The following is a 20,469-nucleotide window of genomic DNA, read 5'->3' on the forward strand; positions in this document are numbered from 1 at the left end:
TGAATTTACGAAGCAATATTATAAGACTAAGTATGGAGTTGGTAAGTGACAAATATATGATGTATTATTTCCAATGTTAAATTTTATTTGAAAAATCCTTTTTCTAGAAAAGATTTTCCTTTGTGAGCTTAAAATTCTGAATATGCAAGCTGAGGTATTGTGTTGAGATAATTGAAACAGAAAGCTAAGTACAGTTCTCTTCACCGACTGTCTTGCATCTCATTGTGAATGTGATGATTGGGATTTAATATGTAGTTTACTTTCTTCTTTTTGTATTAGTGACTGCAAACATGTCCTCTTCTAAGTTTCCATTTTAAAAAAAAATCTCAAACTTGTCTTAAAGGTGCACAATTTAAAAAAAATGTTTAATGATACCTTTTGCTATTGCCAAGTTAAGATGTAGTAAAGTGGAATCATACATTTTTCAGACTGGGCAATGGAAAAATGTTGAGACTTAGGCCTTATGTGTAAAGAACAAGGTGACATGGAGATGTATGTCAACTCCTTGATTAATTTGCTTAACCCAGATGCCACATTCAATAGAAAACCTTGATTCCTGTCCTGGTTCTTCCATTTGCCACCTGTAAAACCGTAAGCAAAGCACTTCTTCCCTCTGGCTTCAGTTTGCTTTCATTCACGTCTTTAAATAAAAATTTCTCTGCAAGGAAGTAAACATCTCATGGGTCTCATTAAGACCTAAACTTTGTGGCTACCTTGAAAAGAGAAAAGATGCATATATATGCCTTTCATCTTTTTTTTTTTTTGGGTGGGAGAGGATCAGATCAATCAGTCAATCAGCTCGGTGGGCCTGGAATCAGGAAGAACTGAGTTCAGATCCATCCTTGTACACTTACTAGTTATATGTCCTTGCACAAGTCACATAACCTCTATCTGCCCTAGTTCCTTCATCTGTTTAATGGAGGTATTAATAAACATCTACTTCCTAGATTTCTGAGGACCAAGTGAGATAATATTTGTGAAGTGCTTAGCTCAGTGGCTGGCATATATCAGGTGTTATATAAATGCTGGCTATTATTTTAAATTATTAATTCAGTTTTACCTAGTTAAAGTTAGATGTTTTAATTCAGTAGTACACATGAATAAAAATTGCCATAAGAAAATGAAACCATATCAAAATTATTGCTTATTCCAAATAACTTGTGCTCTGCCCTTATGCCATTCCCTTTGATTTACCAGCATTGTCAAAAAAGAAATGAAGCCATTTTTGTGAAAGTTAAACTACCTCTTAGTGATCATAATTATCCTCTCTAAATGCTCATGAATTATCCTTTTAATAATAAATTTTAGAGTTTTGTCAAGGATTGAAGTCAGGATTTCTCTTCCTTCTCCTCTTGTTCCCCCTCCTTCCTTCCTTCCTTCCTTCCTTCCTTCCTTCCTTCCTTCCTTCCTTCCTTCCTTCCTTCCTTCCTTCCTTCCTTCCTTCCTTCCTTCCTTCCTTCCTTCCTTCCTTCCTTCCTTCCTTCCTTCCTTCCTTCCTTCCTTCCTTCCTTCCTTCCTTCCTTCCAGAAACATTTGCCCACCTTATTTGGGTAAACATACTCTTACAGTATCTTTACTGAGAACATTCTAATTCTCTTATGTTGATTTCTCTGGTACAATTTTAGACCCTGTGATCCTATTATCCTTTATCTAAAGTTTTTCACATCCAATTTCCCCAAATTTAGGGTATCAGAGCTGACTGGCTTCCCTTTTCTTCTCTGTCATAAATTTTAGGAGGAAATGGCTTTTTGATCATATTACTTCAGTAATCGCTTCTTACTTGTAAAAAATATTATTTTTTTGCTCCCACAATCTGAAGAAATCAGTTATCATTAAGACAGGTCAAGAATTTATCAGTTGTTCAGCTTTTTGCAGAAATAGCGATTCAGAAAATAACTGAATAGCCAGTTTGACTGGAATGGAAATAATGGAGGGGGATAATATGTATTCCTGGAGAGGCAGGTGGGAACTAGAATGTGGAGGTCTCTAAAAGCTAAGCTGAGATTTTGAACTTATTCTAGTACAACCATTAAAGATCTTTTTAACATGTTTAGATCTATGTTTTAATAATATCCATTTGACAATTAACGTGGAGGTAGTTATAGTTAGAGAAGACATGAAATAGTAGGTTTTTGCAGTAGTCTATGCCAGAGATAATGAGGATTTGAACCAGAGGAGAGAGCATGTGAATGCAGAAAAGGGAACAGATATGAGAAATATGGGGATTGAGGGAGAGAGAAAAATAATGGATGACTTCGAGGTTGAAAAATGGAATGACTAGAATTATAATGTGTGGTGTCATCACTAGAAATTGGAAAGTTTGGAGGAAGGAAATGGGTTTGAGTTCCATTTTGGATACATTGAATTTGAGATAAGATATCTAGGTAGAGAAAGTCAAAAAATAATGCATGACTTGGTTCAGGAGAGAGATGACATATACACATATGCATGTATGTAATTATTATATATATGCACATATATATCCTTAATCTTTCCCTCTCTTTATATGAGTCATCAGATTAGACATGATAATTTGAACTGAAGGGACCTGATTATATAACCAAGGAAAAGACTACAGGGAACAAAAAGAATATCTACGATTCTAGCATAGGGAATGCCCTATTTGATGGGAATGTTTAGAAAAAGAATGATGCTTTAATAAAAGAGACTAAGAAGGGTCAGTCAGAGAGGAGCAAAACTAAGAAAGAGCAGTGTCATGGAAAACAAAGGAAAGCTTATCTTGGATGATAGGGTAGGAAATAGTGTTCAAAGCTAGGCTGTTTTAACCTATATTCTATGCAGTTGCACATAGAGAACCAAAGCCACGGTTTTAATTATTAGCTCTGTTCTTGGACCTTGTGAATTACTGGTCTTCTCTACTGATACTCTACCATGGTATCCATTACAGCAGATATATGAGGGCAGTTTTTTCCCTACCTCTCCCTCTGTTTTCAGTATAAAGCCTTCTAATTCAGATTCTCAAGTGTCCGAGCCCTTATTTGGTACACTCTATCTCTGTCTAAGGGATCATCATTCCTGTATTTAAAACTGTGGTCCAGAAATCTAAATCCTATTCTCAGATACTACCCTTTAACCATACATTCACTTCATTAGCTAAATTCAAAGGAAAACCAGCTACTCATTGTTATTATATAAGGTACTACATCTACCTTCATATACCCTGGATATGCTAAGTAGAATTTGATTCTTCATAACTTCATTTATGGGGCAAAACCTTTTTATTGCCCCTCAGGACAGACTAAAGAAACTGATTCAACTCTTTCTTTGTATAGATGTGTTCCTAAAAATAATGATCATTCATCCTTCCAAAATAGGTACTTGACAAGGAGCTATAACTTGAAAGAGCCACATTGAATCTTCCTGTTAAATTATTAAATTTTGTTTAAATTGTCCATTTTTATAATTTAGAAGCTTTATTAGGAATTTTAAAAATGTAATGACTGTTGCCTTTAAAATTACATATTACATATAAAGTATTATTCTATATAAAATTATATCTATATCTGCCTGTTTATTAGATTAAGGTATCAAATTCAAAGCCATTGTGATCCATTTAAATATGAACATTAGAGTTTGTAATTTCTTGGTAGCAGTTTCTTTTTCTATGTATATACATTATTTTTGTCACAAAAACAATGTAGCCCAAAGGTCATGAATATAAACAAGAAAAATTTTTAGAAGTTTTTTATAGTTACATTGACTACCTCACTTTTCAAATAATATTAAAATATCACACTTAATAGTTTCTGTTATTTAACTTTTTTGAGTATTAACAAGATACTAGGTCTAACTAATAATTGAAAATATTACATATAATAGGCAGAGGTGAGTTACTTTTCCCCTATGAATCATTGCATTTACTTAGTTTATGGTGTGGTTAAATGAATAAAATCATTGATTACTATCCAATATTTTTTTTCTGACATTCTTCTTTTCTGAGTAATTCTTGGTAGAGTTACCCATTTGGTCTTGATCTACTTGGGCCTGACAAATTTTATTACCTCTCTCCAATTCCCTTCAGGTCCAAACCAGTATAATAAAAGAGTCTGCAGATAATCTTCCTGCTGCCTCTACTACCTCATGCTCCTTATCTCAATGAAATCCCGATTCTCTTTCATCACTCCTATCTAGCACCACAGGAAATAGCACTTCCTGTCAATCATTAGAGGCAGAAGCCAACACAAATGCAGGCCGCCAGCCCCATTCATTCAGTCCTTTCCCAACACTGATACAAGGGGCAAAATTTCAGAATGCTAGTAGGAAAAACATCCATTTATTTATTCATTTGTTTATTTGTTCAATCATTCATTTATTCACTGACATTTATTAAGCCCCTATTAGGGAATGTTAGTTTTATGTTATCTCAAAACATCCCCCCACCAATCTTTTAGGTGGTAGTGTTGAGAAAAGCCAGAAAAACTAAGAGAAGGAAAAAGGAATTCAAGGGAAGACTGGGAATAGGGATAAGGGAACTCTGTAACATAGAAATACAGGGCTAAAAGGGAGTTTTCAGAGGTTATGGAATAGATACAACTAATCAAACAGCTGAGAATCTATTGCATTTTTAAAGATTCCCCAGAGAAGGAAATTGCATGAGGCACTGCCCCTTTCTCCAACCTAGCATCCTAGTCTAGTGTTTAACAGATTCTATTCTTAAGAAATCTTCCTTTTTATCTATACTCAGTCTCATGTTCTACTCTAGGACATTTTCTTTCAGTTCTTCTTCCTTTTCCTGCTCTGGGTGTAGATGGAGGATTGCCAGTGGCTTTCAGCATGTGGAGTCAGGAGAAGAAAGGAAGGGCTCTGTCTATCTTTCTTGTTAAATGGTCCCTATGAAATGGTTCAGGAAGTATAGTAAATAGTTCTTTGCAATCAAAGCAACAGGGATCTTGGTTTAAATGGTCTCTTCTTGAATGACTGAACAAGTTGTGGTATGTCATTGTGATGTACTATGTAATAAATAATAGGTGTTTACCAATGCCCAAAGGCCCCAACCAGAGGAGATTGATTTGGGTTGATTGAATTAAGTGAGACTGACTGACTCTGCTGATTAATTCACTTAAAGTTGACTTGATTAAAACCACACCTCCCTGACTCCTAAGAGGGAGTGTTCTCAGAAGCTGTGGACTATGATATCAACACAGGACCACCCTCAAGTCCAGTGAACCAATGGATTTTGGTGACGCCAGCCAATCAGCTTAAAACAGTATGTAAGGACGGCCTCTTCGGGGGGATGCAAGAAGTGCTGCTTCCTCTCTCTCTCTCAGTTCATTGCTGGAACAAGCTGGTGGTGGCAGAAGACTTGGGAGAAGAAGGAGGCCAGGCTGAACTCCTCTCTCTCCACTAGGGTAGATAGGCTTTCCTATCTTTCTGAACTCCACATGTTCTCTCTTTACTCTTTAATAAATGCTTAATGCCCAAAGACTGGTGCTAAAGCTTCTAATTTATAAATTAACCCTAGCTAGCTTTCCCTACACTTGGGACAAAAAATAGGCTTCCACACATTTAGTTTTACTTGTCACAGCTATAAGAAATGACAAACAGGGTGATTTCAGAAAAACCTGGAAAGGCTTACATGAACTGATGCAAAGTGAATTGAATAGAACCAGGAGAACATTGTACACAGTAATAACAATATTGTACAATGATCCACTATGAATGACTTTGCTATTTTCTGCAGTACAATGATATAAGACAATTCTGTATGACTTATGATGGAAAAATGCAATATACCTCCAGAGAGAGAAATGATGGAGTCTGAATGCAGATCAAAGCATACTTTTTTAACTTTATTTTTCTTATCTGTGTTTTTTTTTCCATAAAAGGACTAATATGGAAATAAGTTTTGCATGACTACATATGTATATAAAATTGCTTACCTTGTCAATGAGGGGAATGGAGGGAGATAGAGAATTTGGAACTCAAAATTTTAAAAAAATTTTCATGTAATTGGGAAAAAATAAAAGCTTTTAAAATTAAAAACAAAACAAAACAAAACAAAAAGAAAAGGTCTATCCATGATTTTCTGCTTTTTTGGAGTTAGTGCCTCAATTCTCAGAGCTTAACACAGTGCCTAGCACATAGTGGGCATTTAATAAGTGTTTATTGACTGACTGACCTGATTAATGTGACTTTCTTACTCAACTCATATATTCAAATGAGCTAAACTACTAAGAAAATCATTCACGTTGCTTTCATAAAAGCTTGAATAGGACAATTAAATAAAGTTGTATGGCACACATGGAAATAATTATAGTAATCTCTGAGCTCCTCATGCTAGAAACAAGAAATGTAGGATAAGATTATGCTCCAGTTTGTGTTAGAATAGATCAGGGGTTCCTAACCTGAAATCTGTGGTTAGATTTCAGGGGGTCCATGATTTTGGATTGGAAAAATACACCATTATTTCAATGCTCTTGAATTCTATGTATTTAGAAACAGTATTTTGAGAAATCTAAAGATTTTATAAGAATGGAACTTTTACTTTGACCAAATTAATAATTTATACAAGAGAAATGGCATAAAAGATATGTATGATCAGAAATAAATATAGGCTGGTTATGGAGCACAGAGGAGGGACAACAGATAACTAGTCCAAGTGGTACATTGAGTATTTGGAAATTTTTCAAATAATCAGAGGAAGGCCTCTAGTATGTTGGGTGCATTCTTTGTGAGGGATTAATGAAAAAAATGGAAAAGAATCACAGAGAATATAAAGGTTTAAAGAGGGGACCACACTATAATAACAAAGCAGGTATTCACACTCAAGAAGTCAAAGATCCATCAAATAGTCAAGCATAAAATTGATTATTATATAATTGCGTCAATGTATGGCATAAAGATCCCTAAAAAGAAAGCTTTGAATTCTAGTTTCAACAGTGCCATGAATTTGAACAAGTTATCTAACCTCTCTGGGAACAAGTTTATTCATCTGCAAAATGGGAGATTTACATCGGGTAATCCCTAGGATCCCTTTCAGCTCCAAAATTCTAACATTGTATAGTTCAAAGGAAGATTAAAAAGCATTTGATCATATGGAACCAAGATGGTGGCGTACCGGCAGCAACCCATCTGAACTCTCCCAATATTTCCCTTCAAACAACTTTAAAATAATTCCTCAAATCACATTTTCGAGTGGTAGAGTCAACAGAAGGTCAGAGTGAGATATTTTTATAGCCTAAGACAATGTAGGCAGTCGAAGGAGAGATCTGTGATACCAGTGTGGGCTGCAAGTACAAATAAGTGGTAGATCTTAGAGGTGTCCATGACAGTGGCAGAAGCAGCCGCAGATTTGGGAGCTCTTAGCTCAGATACAGTAAGGGGGCCAAACAACTGGTCAGAAAGAGATTACAGGGGACATTTTGCTGGTGCTAGGTGTAGCTGGCACTGATTAACAACTTTATTACCCATACACAGTTCTAAGTCCCAGTTACAAAGTGGAGAGGAGCACTTGCAGTTGGTCACAAGGGAGCAAGAGTCCTGGTCACAGTTCCAGGGCCAAGGGGAGCACTAGTGCTTGCATCCAAGGGGAGCAGGGGCCGTTCCTTGGTAAAGACCAGAGCACAGACTAAGAGACCAGTGACCACCCTTCTCCCTGGATCATGCTACCTTGGAAGCATCAAAAACTTTCAAACCTACAGAACTAGTTCTGAAAACAGCAGCATAAAAGCCTGAAGCTTGGCACAGTGTCTTCCCAACCCCAGGTGAGCAAAGCCCACCTTTAACATAAAGTTCGAAGTCAATAGCCTGGAAAAATGAGCAAGCAACATCAACCAAAAAGAACTTGACCATAAAAAAGCTACTACCGTGGCAGGGAAGACCAAGATATAAACTTAGAAGATGACAACAGTGTGAAAATAGCTACAACTAAAGTCCCCCAAAGAAAAATGCTGATTGAACACAAGCCTAACTAGTTGTGTATATAAATCTATCTTACCCAATGAGGGAAAAGAGAGGAAGAGGATAAAAGATGGAGAAGGGAAGAAGGATGATAAAAGGGAGGGCAGGTTAAGGAAGCACTGATCAGAAGCAAAACAGACTTTTGAGAAGGGATAGGAAAAAAAAGAAAAGGATAAACAGAACAAAATACAATGGAGGAAAATACACAGTAATCATAATTGTGAATGTGAGTGAGATAAACTCACCCATAAAATGGAGGTGCATAGCAGAATGGATTAGAAACCAGAATCCAACAATATGTTGTTTACAAGAGACATACTTGAAACAAAAAGACTTAGAATTAAAATAAAGGGCCAGAGAAGAATCTATTATACTTCAGTGAAAATAAAAAAGACAAGGTGGCAGTCATGATCTCAGACAAAACAAAAGCCAAAATAGACCTAATGAAAAAAGATAATCAGGGAAGCTACATTTTGATAAAGGGTAACATAGACAATGAAGTGATATGAAAAATTTTTTACAGCAAGTTTCTCTGATAAAGGCCTCATTTCTCAAACATAGATAACTGAGTAAAATTTATAAGAATTAGAGCCATTCCCCCAAAGGTAAATGATCAAAGGATATGAACAGGCAGTTTTCAAAAGAAGAAATTAACAGTACCTATAGTCGTATGAAAAAATGCTCTGAATCACTGTTGATTAGAAAAATACAAATTAAAACAACTCTGAGTTACCACTTCACACTTATCAGAAATGACAAATGCTAGAGGGAATGAGGGAAAATAAGTACACTAATAAATTGTTGGTAGAGTTATGAATTGCTCCATCCATTGTGGAGAATAATTTGGAACTATGCCCAAAGGGCTATAAAACTGCATATCTTTTGACCCAACAATACCACTAGTAGGAGAGGGTCCCAGAGATCAATGAAAAAGGGGAAGAATCTATGTGTCAAAATATTTTTATAGCAGCTCTTTTGTGTGTGTGTGTGTGTGTGTGTGTGTGTGTGGGCAAAGAATTAGAAATTGAGGGGATACTTATCAATAGTGGAATGGATGAAAAAGTTGTGGTATATGATTGTGATGGAGCACCATTGTGCTAGAAGAAATGATGAGGGGGGTTGTTTCAGAAAAAAAAAAAAAACTTGGCAAGATGTATATGAACTGATTCAAATTAAAGTGAGAAGAACTGGGAGATCATTGTGCATAATAATGGCAATTATGTAATGATGATCAGCTGTGAAGGACTTGGCTACTTTGATCAATACAATAATTCAAGACATTCCCAAGGGACACAGGATGAAAAAGGACTGTCCCCCTCCAAAGAGAGAACTGATGAACTTTGAGTGCAAACTGAAGTATAATTTTCTCAATAATTTTTTTTTGCTTTTTTTGGGCAATATGATTAATATGGAAATATATTTGCATGATTTCATATGTGTAATTGATATCATTGTGGTTGCTTTCTCAATGAGTGGGGGAGGATGGGAGGGAGGAAAAGAATTTGGATCTCAATTTAAAAAGAAAATAATGTTTAAAATAAATAATAAATATTTTAAAAATTAAAAAAAGAAAAAGGTGCTTTTTATCATGGTTCCATGTTTGTTGAATTTTGAAAGCATCTCCTACTAGCTATCCCTGCTGGGACTGGACAGCCATGGATCACTGGGGAAGGATATTAGGCCTGTATCTAGTTTGAAATTAGTGTTGGAAAAAGATTTAGCAAATGTGTAACTTTTAAAAATTCTTATCAAAATCTCCACAGATATGGATGAAATATTGGAGTTATTAAAGCACTTAGAGCTCCAGGATCTAGTAGAATTTTGTTCAAGTAGGAAATCGTAGATGCTGCTGAAATTGTACTTGGAAGGGTTAAGGTGCCAAAGCTTGGAAATTTGAACTTTATGGCAATGGGATTTGGTTGTTCGTATGAACTCCAGCAGCTTTGTGAATTCATTAGGGCTTCTTAGAGAAATGCAGGTTAAGACTGCACTCTTTGGGCCAGAAATGTTAGAATATAAATATGATATTGGAAAATGAGAGCAGTAAAATGAAACCCCTTCCTCACTGTGGGGGCACTAGGTGGCACTGTTGGCGTGCAAGAAAGTACTAAACAATGTTCTTTTGGTTGCATAAATGCTGCTACAAAGAAACTGTAGTTGAGAAAATAACCTGTTACAAAACTCATTATTCTTTTGGAGTTATAAAATGTATGTTTGATTAGGTTGCACTTCAGCCTATAGCCTTCCCAGAGTTTGGAATGGTGTGTATTGTGTTGGAGAGTATACCTTCTGTTATCATCGGGGACTGGTTTTTGTAACTCATTTCCTACAAACCATGATGAATTTCCAGCCATTTCTCCATCCCCCACTCGAAAGGTGGTCTCCTAGAAACAATGGCTCAAAACAATATTCTGTGTGTGTGTGTGTGTGTGTGTGTGTGAGAAAGAGAGAGAGAGAGAGAGAGAGAGAGAGAGAGAGAGAGAGAGAGAGAGAGAGAGAATGAGAATTAATGGTAATTCTTGCCATAGTGATTATTATTATTATTATTTTTTGTGAGGCAGTTGGGGTTAAGTGACTTGCCCAGCGTCACACATCTAGTAAGTGTGAAGGGTCTGAGGCCGGATTTGAACTCAGGTACTCCTGAATCCAGGGCGGGTGCTTTATCCACTGCACCATCTAGCTGCCCCCCATAGATTATCAAAGGTATCCTGTAATTATGTAAGCAGAACATTTTTTAACTTTCCTGCTAGCCCAACATGCAATAGCATCAGGGAAAACTACAACATTTACCTTGATGCAATTCTGAACAAAGAATCTCTCCCCCCATCCCCTATCCCCATTTCCCCTAAGCCTTAATATTTCATAGTGCTTTCCCTCAAATACTGAAAATTCACTTGAGCAAACTTTTTTCTTTCATTGTCAAAGTTTTGACATGAATAGTAAAAGTTTAATGCATGACTGTATAAAAGGGAAAATGACTGCTCCATTGTTTTTACTTGGAGCAACCTGATCCTGTTAATAGGCAGTTAATGACAGATACAAAGCCTTCCTCTTTACACCTTTCCAACCTTCCTCACAAAAAGGTATAATGTGCATATGAGACTTAAGAGTTGCTTTTACAGTATGCTAGGCATGAGTTCATTGTCTCTGCTTGTGGTCCCATAGGGCTGAGTCTGGGAGAGATACTAGATAGTTATTTCCTGAGAATGTCTTCTTCTTGCCACCGAGTCTTCTATGAACAGTTTCTGTTAGTGGAAGAATGGGAACAAGGCTCTTCTAGGGATTATGCTTAGGGAGATTTCAAACACAGGACACTAGTATGATCCAAATAGAAGTTGGAAAAAAAACTGTACTGAAGTTATAAACCCCCTCCAGCTTTTAGACTTGTGATCTATTTAAAAAACTGCTGATTAAAAAGATTCTCTTGGGTAAAACAAACAAGCAAACGAACAAAAACCCTGAAGTATCCACTTTATAGAAGTAGGTGTCCAAACTTTACTATTCTTTGTCAGAACTTTGACAGTGAAAGAGGAAAAATTGACATGAATGAATTTCCTCTCATTAATTATCGTTGGAAAGAATTATAAAATATCAAAATTGAGGAAAAGCTTAGAATGAGCAGTGTGTTGGAAGAATAGGATGCCAGCCACCATTCTGTGGTAGGCACAACAATGAGGAGAAAACACAATAGGTCGGCCCTACCACCACGTCTTTACCACTTTATGGTGCTTTAACTGTGGCCATTTGTAAGCCATAGTTTCTCATCATAAAATGAGGACTCATATTTGCACTTTCTGTCTCCTATGATGATTGTGAAAAAAGCATTTGTTTTTTTTGTTTGTTTTTTGTTTTTTGGGGTTTTTTTTAATGTATGAGGTATTTTATTTTTTCCATTACATGTAAAGATAGTTCTCAACTTTTGTTTATACATGCTTTACAATTTCAGATTTTTCTTCCTCCCACCCCTCCCTCCCCCCTCCCCTAGACAGCAGGTAATCTGATATAGGTTATATCTATATATCTCTATACATATACATACATATATATATATATACACACACACACATATATATACACATAATATCATTAATCCTATTTCTGCATTAATCCTGTTACAAGAGAAAGAATCAGAGCAGTGATGCAAGACCTCAAAATAGAAAGAAAAAAAAACCAACAGCACCCAAAACAAAAGAAATAATATGGTTCAATCAGCATCTATACTCCACAGTTCTTTCTTTCTTTTTTTTTCTTGGATTTGGAGATCCTCTTCTATCATGAGTTCCCTGGAACTCTTCTGTACCATTGCATTGGTGAGAAGAATATAGTCCATCACAGTAGGTCAACACTCAATGTTGATGATACTGTGTACAATGTTCTTCTGGTTCTGCTCATCTCACTCATCATCAGCTCACGTAAGACCCTCCAGGTGAGAAAAGCATTTGTAAACCATAAAGTGCTATGTGAACATGCCCAGTATTAGTACCTTCTATTTACTTAAATAAGCATTTACTTTTTAGACATACTGTGCAGATAATTGCCTAAAAGTTGTCTGGCCATAAAAAAAAAATTATTACCAATTCACTCTCCTCTTTTTCCCTCTCATTTCTTCCCTCTGCCACAGACTAAGAACAAATAAATGAAAACAGCATTATATACCACTCAACACAAACTCATTTCTTTTGAGAGAGCAAGCAGCTGACTTTTTTCAAACTGAAAAAAAATCCATTACGTCTTAGTACAATTGCAGTGCAATTTTAAAGTCGTTTTATTTTTAAAGTAATTTTAAGGGGGTAACCTGGTGTGGCAGTTGACTCGAAGAAAGAGGTCTTTTAATTAAGGGAGTGAAATGAAATGGTAAATTAAGACATTGAGACATCCCCCAAACTTTCCCTATTACTGTCTTATCTAATAATATATTTAATAACAACTCTAATAATATATTTGATTATATATAATCATGTTATAAATACAAAATATATGCTATAATTTTCACACAGACACATACACACACTGCCCAGACTACATTCTTGGTGTTAGTAACCTTGAGACTTTACTCTCACTTTCCTGACTTATCCAATCAATTGGCAAATCTTATTTTTTTCTATGTCCACAACATCTCTCATATATGATCTCTTCTCTCCACTCATATAGCCACCACCCCAGTTCAGGCCTTCATCCCCTCTCACTCTGTACAACTGCAATAGTCTAATCAGTCTCCTGCCTCATATCTTCCTACTGCAACCCATTATACACACAGTTGCCAAAGTGATTTTTCTAAAGTTCAAGCCCATGTCCAAGCCCTTCCACCCTCCCAAAAAATTAGTGGATCCCTATTTTATTATCAGATATATCTCTGGCATCTTTACATACGATCTGTTCCTACCTTTCCAGGCTTTTTACACCTTACCTACTTTCTACCCACCCTACAATTCAGCCATGCCAGCTAACATGCGGTTTCTCATACATTGGCTCCTCCTTTGTCCACTTTTTTTTGTACTGGATGTCCTCCAACCTAGAAAACTTTCCTTCTTCGCCCCTGACTCTAAGAATCTTTGGCTTCCTTTAAAATTCTGCTCAGGGCCCCAGCTGCTAGTGCTTTTCCTTTCTAAGTTTACCTCGTTATCTGATATTTCTTTCCCTTTGTAAGCTCCTTGAGGGCAGGGGCCGTTTTTCCTTTCCACCTCCACCCCTTTTTATCCCCAGGGCTTGGCACTGTGCCTGGTTCTTGGTAAACCATTTATGTTTAATTGATCGGTTGATGTGGCTTTTCAGGAGGTTCAGGCAATATATGAAAAAAGAGATGGAAGAAGAAAGGTTGAAAACAAGCTAAGGCCATTCTCTTTTTGAATGGAATTCTTTTAGTGAATGATTTTGAATCTATATAGTAGTTCTGGTTGAAGGCAGAAGAAGGGTAAAATTACAGGTTAAAACTGTGGATATGGGTGATAGGTTTTCCACATTTTTTAGCATAACTGCATATCTTCTCAGTAAATTAGAGGAAAAACAACCCGATAAAGGGGATCTTATCTAAATAGCAGCATGTGATGACAAAGGATAAATATTTATTTTAATTTTGCTGTTTAGACTTTTTTCTCCCCTATTTGAATATTCACTTTGTGAATTTTGTGGTTTTCACAAACATGATTGAAACATATTCTCCCAGGGCTTTGCTATATTTTAAAATAGTTTAAAATAGTCCATACAGATCTTCATGTTCATCCTAACGCCACAACAGATCTTTCAAAATGGCCAAAGCAGAGGAATGAGAACAATGATGTTTTGTTTTCCTATGTTTTGTTATAGAGGACTTTAACCCAATTCCATACAAGAATCCACCTCCTCCCAAAGTAGAAAAGACATTTCCACCCTACCATGGATATGGCTCTGAAGAGGATTCTCTCTGTTCCTGCTTAGGACTTATGCCCAAACCACCCCAGAAAGATTTCAAGAAATTTATGGAAAAAGACAGGTATCTGAAAATGTCTTTTTTCCTTCCAAATCATTTCTAAATTTCCTCTTTGGGATTTAGGATATGCACTATATGCTAAAGACGAATATTCTCTTCACCCAATTTAGAGGCCAGTGAAATGTTAATATAACTTGTTCTTGCATGGGTCCTGATTTTTAATATGTATTGCCTAAAGCCCTATAAACTAAGTTAATGTTCTCTCAAACTTAGATTACATTTCCTCATATATAACTCATAATATAGCAACACCCTAGAAAAATGTTATAGGGAAGCTTGATTGATTTAGAAGTGCTATTCAGTACCAGAAAGTTTTTGGCTGAGTTCATTGATCAAGAAATTGTTTATACTGCTGAAATATCACTTTTTAAAGCTAGTCTATATGGTAAAAACTTATTTCCAAAATGCATGGAAAAATCAGCCCCTAAAGTCACATATACTGAATGTTTTCCATTGCCTTTCTGGTTTATTCTTCCACAGGGAGAGGAGGCATTGGAGAAAGAAGTATATAATCATAGACTGGTGAGGCATAAGTACTCAGGCTGAAAATTATAGTGTCCTACATGTGGGAAATAATGGGATGGGAGAGCTGTAAAAAGAAGGGAAGATGAAATGGAGAAAAAGATTGGGAGAATGAAAAGTCTATACCATGGCTATTGGAATCAGACCTGAGTTCAAGTCCTTTTTTGAACAGATATTGATTGAGTAATAATCTTAGACAAATCAAAACCTCTTATATCAAGCAACTCTCTCTAAGACCAATAAGTTGTAGAGTTGGTGCTCTGTACACCATTGTATGCACTAATTTGGATTCAGTTAGCTAAAGTTGACACAATCCATGGATGCTGCTTTCCAATATTTTGAGATAAATAAAGCAAAAAAGATGTGTGCATAGTGATTGGTAGACTTTTTGTTAATTGTTGTAAATTGATACAAATTTTCTAGATATGAAGGTAAACAATTATACAAGCTCTCTAGTCTTGAAATGAAGTCCTTTTGCATTTTAATCTTTTTTACAAGAGACCAAGATATTTTATGATAAATCCTACTCTATACTTATTGGTTTTATAGTGACTCCAGTAGAAAAGTTCTGTTGTTTTGTAATGAGAATTATACTTTTGATATATTAGGTGATTATTGTTTTTAGGGATAGTCACCTGAAATAGATTGGGGAATAAATTGTCTCTGTTTTGACATGAATGTTAGAAAAAATAATTCCCCTTGGTGAATAAATTCATTTTGGATCTCAGGGGAATCAATTTTATTTTTTAGTTTGAGGAATTCTTTTCCCATTTTGTCTACACTACACAAAACTCACTTAAAGAGTTCTGATTATAAATAATACACTTCTGTTTCTAATTTACAAGTAGTCATGAAAATCACATTCCCGGTGACATATGACTCGTAGATTAATGTTATTCTATCACCTGGGTTGGTACTACAGGTACAGAAATTTCTAATCTTCATTTTGTTTACTGGTCACTGTGTCCAGGATGTGCCTCCATTAAACTCCACCAAACCTATGACCTTGTTCCATAGTAACAAGTACAATTCAGCAAAGAGTACTATGCATAAGCTAGAATAAATCAAGGTTTTAAAATAGTAAAATCCCCCCAAGAAACAGAAGATACCACACAAGAAAATAAGATGGTTAATGGATGAATCAAACTATTAATAATATATATTTTTGGATAGAAGGTAATATGACATACATCACATGTTGCTTAACCATGAATTGGAGTATGAATGACAGTAAAATGTTAGCTGTTGGGGGCAGCTAGGTGGTGCAGTGGATAAAGCACCGGCCCTGGAGTCAGGAATACCTGAGTTCAAATCCGGCCTCAGACACTTGACACTTACTAGCTGTGTGACCCTGGGCAAGTCACTTAACCCCAATTGCCTTACCGAAAAAAAAGAAAAAAAAAACAAAAAAAAATGTTAGCTATTCTTTGGCTTTTTGGCTATCAGAAGGAGACATATTGCAGAGGGTGGTCATAGAATCTTTAAGCTGGAAGTTCAGACCTTGGAGATCAACTAGTTCAACCCAATCAGTTTACTGATGAGGAAACTGAGATTTATAAAGATGAAGCAACTTGGCACAGGTATCAGGGGAAAGGAATAAGGAAAGATCTCCAGTTCCTTCACATTTCCCACAAAGTATCCTTTTCCCCCCCTCAGAATTCCAATTGAGTTCTTCAGATGTTTGGAGTTATTTTTTAAAACTCTTATACCTTGCTCCATTAGCTTTTGCCTCTTCACTCTCCCCAGAGGCAAAGGTTTGAGGAGGAGAACTGCCTCTCTGTGCCACCATGACCATTGCTCTCTGTGGCTAGGGGGAAGCCCTGTCACCCTCTTTTCTCTGTGTTCCTTCTGGAGAACTTGTAAAAACTTCTGCTCTTGATGAAAACTCCGTACTTTAGTACTGATCCCTAGAAAGCTTCTCAAGATGGCAAGTAATACAGTCTTCAAAATCTTTAGCAACTTGGGCCCCTTCACAAGGCAGTTAGTCTAAACCTTAACAGAAGGATAGTTATAATTTTTTTTTTGGTAGGGCAATGAGGGTTAAGTGACTTGCCCAAGGTCACACAGCTAGTAATTGTCAAGTGTCTGAGGCTGGACTTGAACTCAGGTCCTCCTGAATCCAGGACTGGTACTTTATCCACTGCTCCACCTAGCTGCCCCCAGTTATACTTTAGATATGGTTCCAGGTGCTAAGGAACAGGAATTGAGATAAAACTAATGCATGTGACAGAATAGCAAACAATAGGAGAGTATCAATAAACAAGTTTTTTGTTCAGTCATTTTCAGTCATGTCTGATTCCTCGTGACCCCATTTTGGAGTTTTCTTGGCAGAGATACAGGAGTAGTTTAGTCATTTCATTCTTCAGCTCATTTTACAGATAAGGAAACTGAGGTAAAGAGGCTTAAGTGACTTGCCTAAGGTCACATGGATAGTAAGTTTCTGAGGCCAGATTTGAACTCAGGAAGAGGAGTCCTTTCTGACTCCAGGTCTGGCACTATCCACTGAACCACCTAGCTGCCCTAGCTGAGAGTGCTATATGGTAGCATCTGAGTACTGGAGGAATTAGGAAATGCAACGAAGGCTGGTACAGTCTTGTCAGGCTTGACAGAATGGGTAAGACTCGATCTGGACCTTGAAGGATAGGCAAAAGAGGAGAATGATGAGGATGTTGCAGATGGAAGCAATAAGAACAATCACAGAGGCATGAATGAGCATGGCCAAGGAGAGTAAGCCATTTGGCTTCACTAAAGTGGGGGTTGGAGGGGCGCTCTGTTGATGAGCAGTAGAAGAAAAATTTGGATAGGGAGGAATTAGCCAAGTTATGGAGGGCCATTAGAGCTCGGTGGAGAGCAGATGAATACTGCAGTAGGAGATAGTCATTGAATGATTTGTAGCAAAACAAGGAGTGCATTTGGAGACCAGGGGACAGTGATTCAAATGCAGGATCTGGAATACATTATACTTGTTATGACTTTGGGGAAGTCCACTCCCCTCTCTGGGCCTCAGTTTCCTCCTTTGTAAAATGTGGAGACTAAACTAGATGTTCTTCAAAGTCTCTTCCAAATGACTGGAAAAGTAACATGATTAAAAGTAGTGGTTAAGTAAGATTAACTATATATTTACTCTTGAATTGCACTAATTTTCCTAAAGATTTAATCTTGTTAATTTCTATAACCTGACTGATGAAATCTACTGTCATAGATTTAGATTGAAGAATGTGAAATCCCTAACATATTCTTTCATATTACAGAGGTCTAAGATTAGAGAATAGGACTAGAAATACACATTTGAAACTGAATTTAGCTAGTCACTTAGAAGGCTTAATAAAAGTAAGTACCATAATTTATAAATTAGTGGTATAAATTATATGGGTTATATCTATATATGTGATTAGTGTTTCACAGATGGCAAAACTAGTATCAGAGGTAATTCCAGACACAATATGACTGATTTCTTCCTTATAAGAGAATGGACTTGGGGAAGCTAGGTGGCTCAGTTGATAAAGCACTGGCCCTGGATTCAGGAGGACCTGAGTTCAAATCCAGCCTCAGACACTTGACACTAGCTGTGTGACCCTGGGCAAGTCACTTAACCCTCATTGCCCTGCAAAAAAGGAGATAAGAGAATGGACTACTAGAGCAGAATGTCCATTGTGGGTTTAATAATAACGAAAGTTTAGCAGGGAACTGGAAACTGGGGAATGGCTGAGCAAGTTATGATATATGAATGTGACAGAATACTATTGTTCTTTGAGAAATGATGAATAGGGTGCTTTTAGAAATATCTGGAAGACCTGCATGAACTGATAGAAAAGTGAAGTGAGCTGAATCAGGAGAACAATTTATATTATAACAACAATATTGTAAAGAAAAACAACTTCGGAAAACTTAAAAATTCTAATCTACAGAATGACCAACCACAGTTCCAGAGGACTTAGGACAAAACATGATACCCACCAACTGAGAGGTGATGGCCTCAAAGTACAGACCAAGACATTTTTTTTCTTCGACATGGCCTTATTAGGGAGCTGGGTATGGATGCACATATAAATAAGCTGTTGGTTATGAATCTGTGATGAGATTATAGGCTGGCTAGAGTAGGAGAAATATGCATCTGCAGGGCTGACTAATGTACCATAAATACACAAATCTAGGTCATGTTTGAATGAAAAAAAATCTGAAATTGGGGTCAATTTGACTTCAAAATCCTACCTTTGTCACTTTAGTCAAGTACAATGCCTCAGTTTCCTTTTCTGTAAAATGAGGGTGTTAGATTAGATAACCTTTAAGGTCCTTTCTAGCTCTAGATTCCTAGTTTGTCACTTGCCATAGTATTGCAAAAGATCTATAATTTTTCATCATACGGAATGCCTGGTATGAAAACCTCAAACACTAGTTTATGACTTAATATGTAAGTCTTAAGTGTTGCTTGAGGTTGAGAAAGGTTAAGAGATCAAAGATTGACCCAGAATGACACAGCTAGTAACTATAAGAAGAGAAAATTTGAGTCCAGGTCTTCTTCACTCTAAGCCTACCACTCTCTCCACTAGTCCATACCATCTCTCTGATTTAGGTGACATTATTTTATTGGCAGGCTGCTAAGTGCCACAGTGAATAGAGTGCCAGGCCTAGGGTTCAGATCTGGCATCAAATACTTTTACTGGCTGTGTGACCCTGGGCAAGTCACAAGTCACTTAACCCTGTTTGCCTCAGCTTCCTTATCTGTAAAATGCTGGAGAAGAAAATGGCAAACCACTCCAGCATCTTTGCCAAGAAAACCCCAAATGGGGTCATGAAGAGTCAGATACAACTGAAATGACTGAACAACAACATTTTATTGGTACCCAGAGTCTCAGGTACGCAACAACAACAGGTATTATTATATATTAGAGGGTGAAAAGTCTACTGGACAATAAAAAACCTTAATAAGAACCTTCCCATTTTATTATCTTCTCGTTTACTTTGGAGAATTTATTTTGCAGTTTATAATAACAAGATTATCTTTTAGCATGTTCAGATAAAATTACTTGTCCTATAATGTAAAGATCTTAAGTACATTTGAGAGAAGAAAAAAAAATCAAAATGTTGTAAACCTTCATTTTTCCCTCTTTTCCCCTTCCTATTTAGCTTTGGCCTTGTGAGTCATGTGCTTCGGTTTCTTGCAAAACTTGACACAGAAGATTGTATCGACAAGGATCGGAGATTCATTATTTCATATCATCTAAGTGATGATACCCTGTCAGTGTATGAGCCTCGAATGAGAAACTCAGGTAAGAGACTCAGGGTCATAGACTTAGAAGCAGAAGGGACCTGAAAAATTATCTAGATACAGCCTTTATGCATTTTATGGATGAAAAAACAGAAGGTCAGCTAGATGGCACAGTGGATAGTGGAGTCAGGAGGACCTGAATTCAAATATGGCCTCAGATACTTACTAGCTGTGTGACCCTGGGCAAGTCACTTAACCCCAATTGCCTCCAAAAGAAAGAAAAAGAAAAAAAACAGGTTCATAATGGTTCCACCCAGATAAGAGCAGAAGTTAGCAGGGCTGGGCCTTGAAA

At 36.7% G+C, this 20,469-nt stretch overlaps 1 protein-coding gene across 1 annotated transcript in view; it reads left to right on the forward strand.

The window, feature by feature from the left end:
* The window catches only part of EFHC2 (EF-hand domain containing 2), a 231,934-nt gene that overhangs the window by 122,985 nt on the left and 88,480 nt on the right, over positions 1-20,469 (forward strand). Inside the window, exons 7-9 of the mRNA XM_043996895.1 lie at positions 1-41; positions 14,224-14,389; positions 20,036-20,178. The exon at positions 1-41 is cut by the window's left edge and continues 98 nt beyond it. Of these exons, the coding sequence (XP_043852830.1) occupies positions 1-41; positions 14,224-14,389; positions 20,036-20,178 (350 nt within the window). The remainder of the gene's footprint in view (positions 42-14,223; positions 14,390-20,035; positions 20,179-20,469) is intronic.

This window comes from Dromiciops gliroides, chromosome 3 (genome assembly GCF_019393635.1).
Source record: "Dromiciops gliroides isolate mDroGli1 chromosome 3, mDroGli1.pri, whole genome shotgun sequence".
NCBI classification, from domain to species: domain Eukaryota; kingdom Metazoa; phylum Chordata; class Mammalia; order Microbiotheria; family Microbiotheriidae; genus Dromiciops; species Dromiciops gliroides.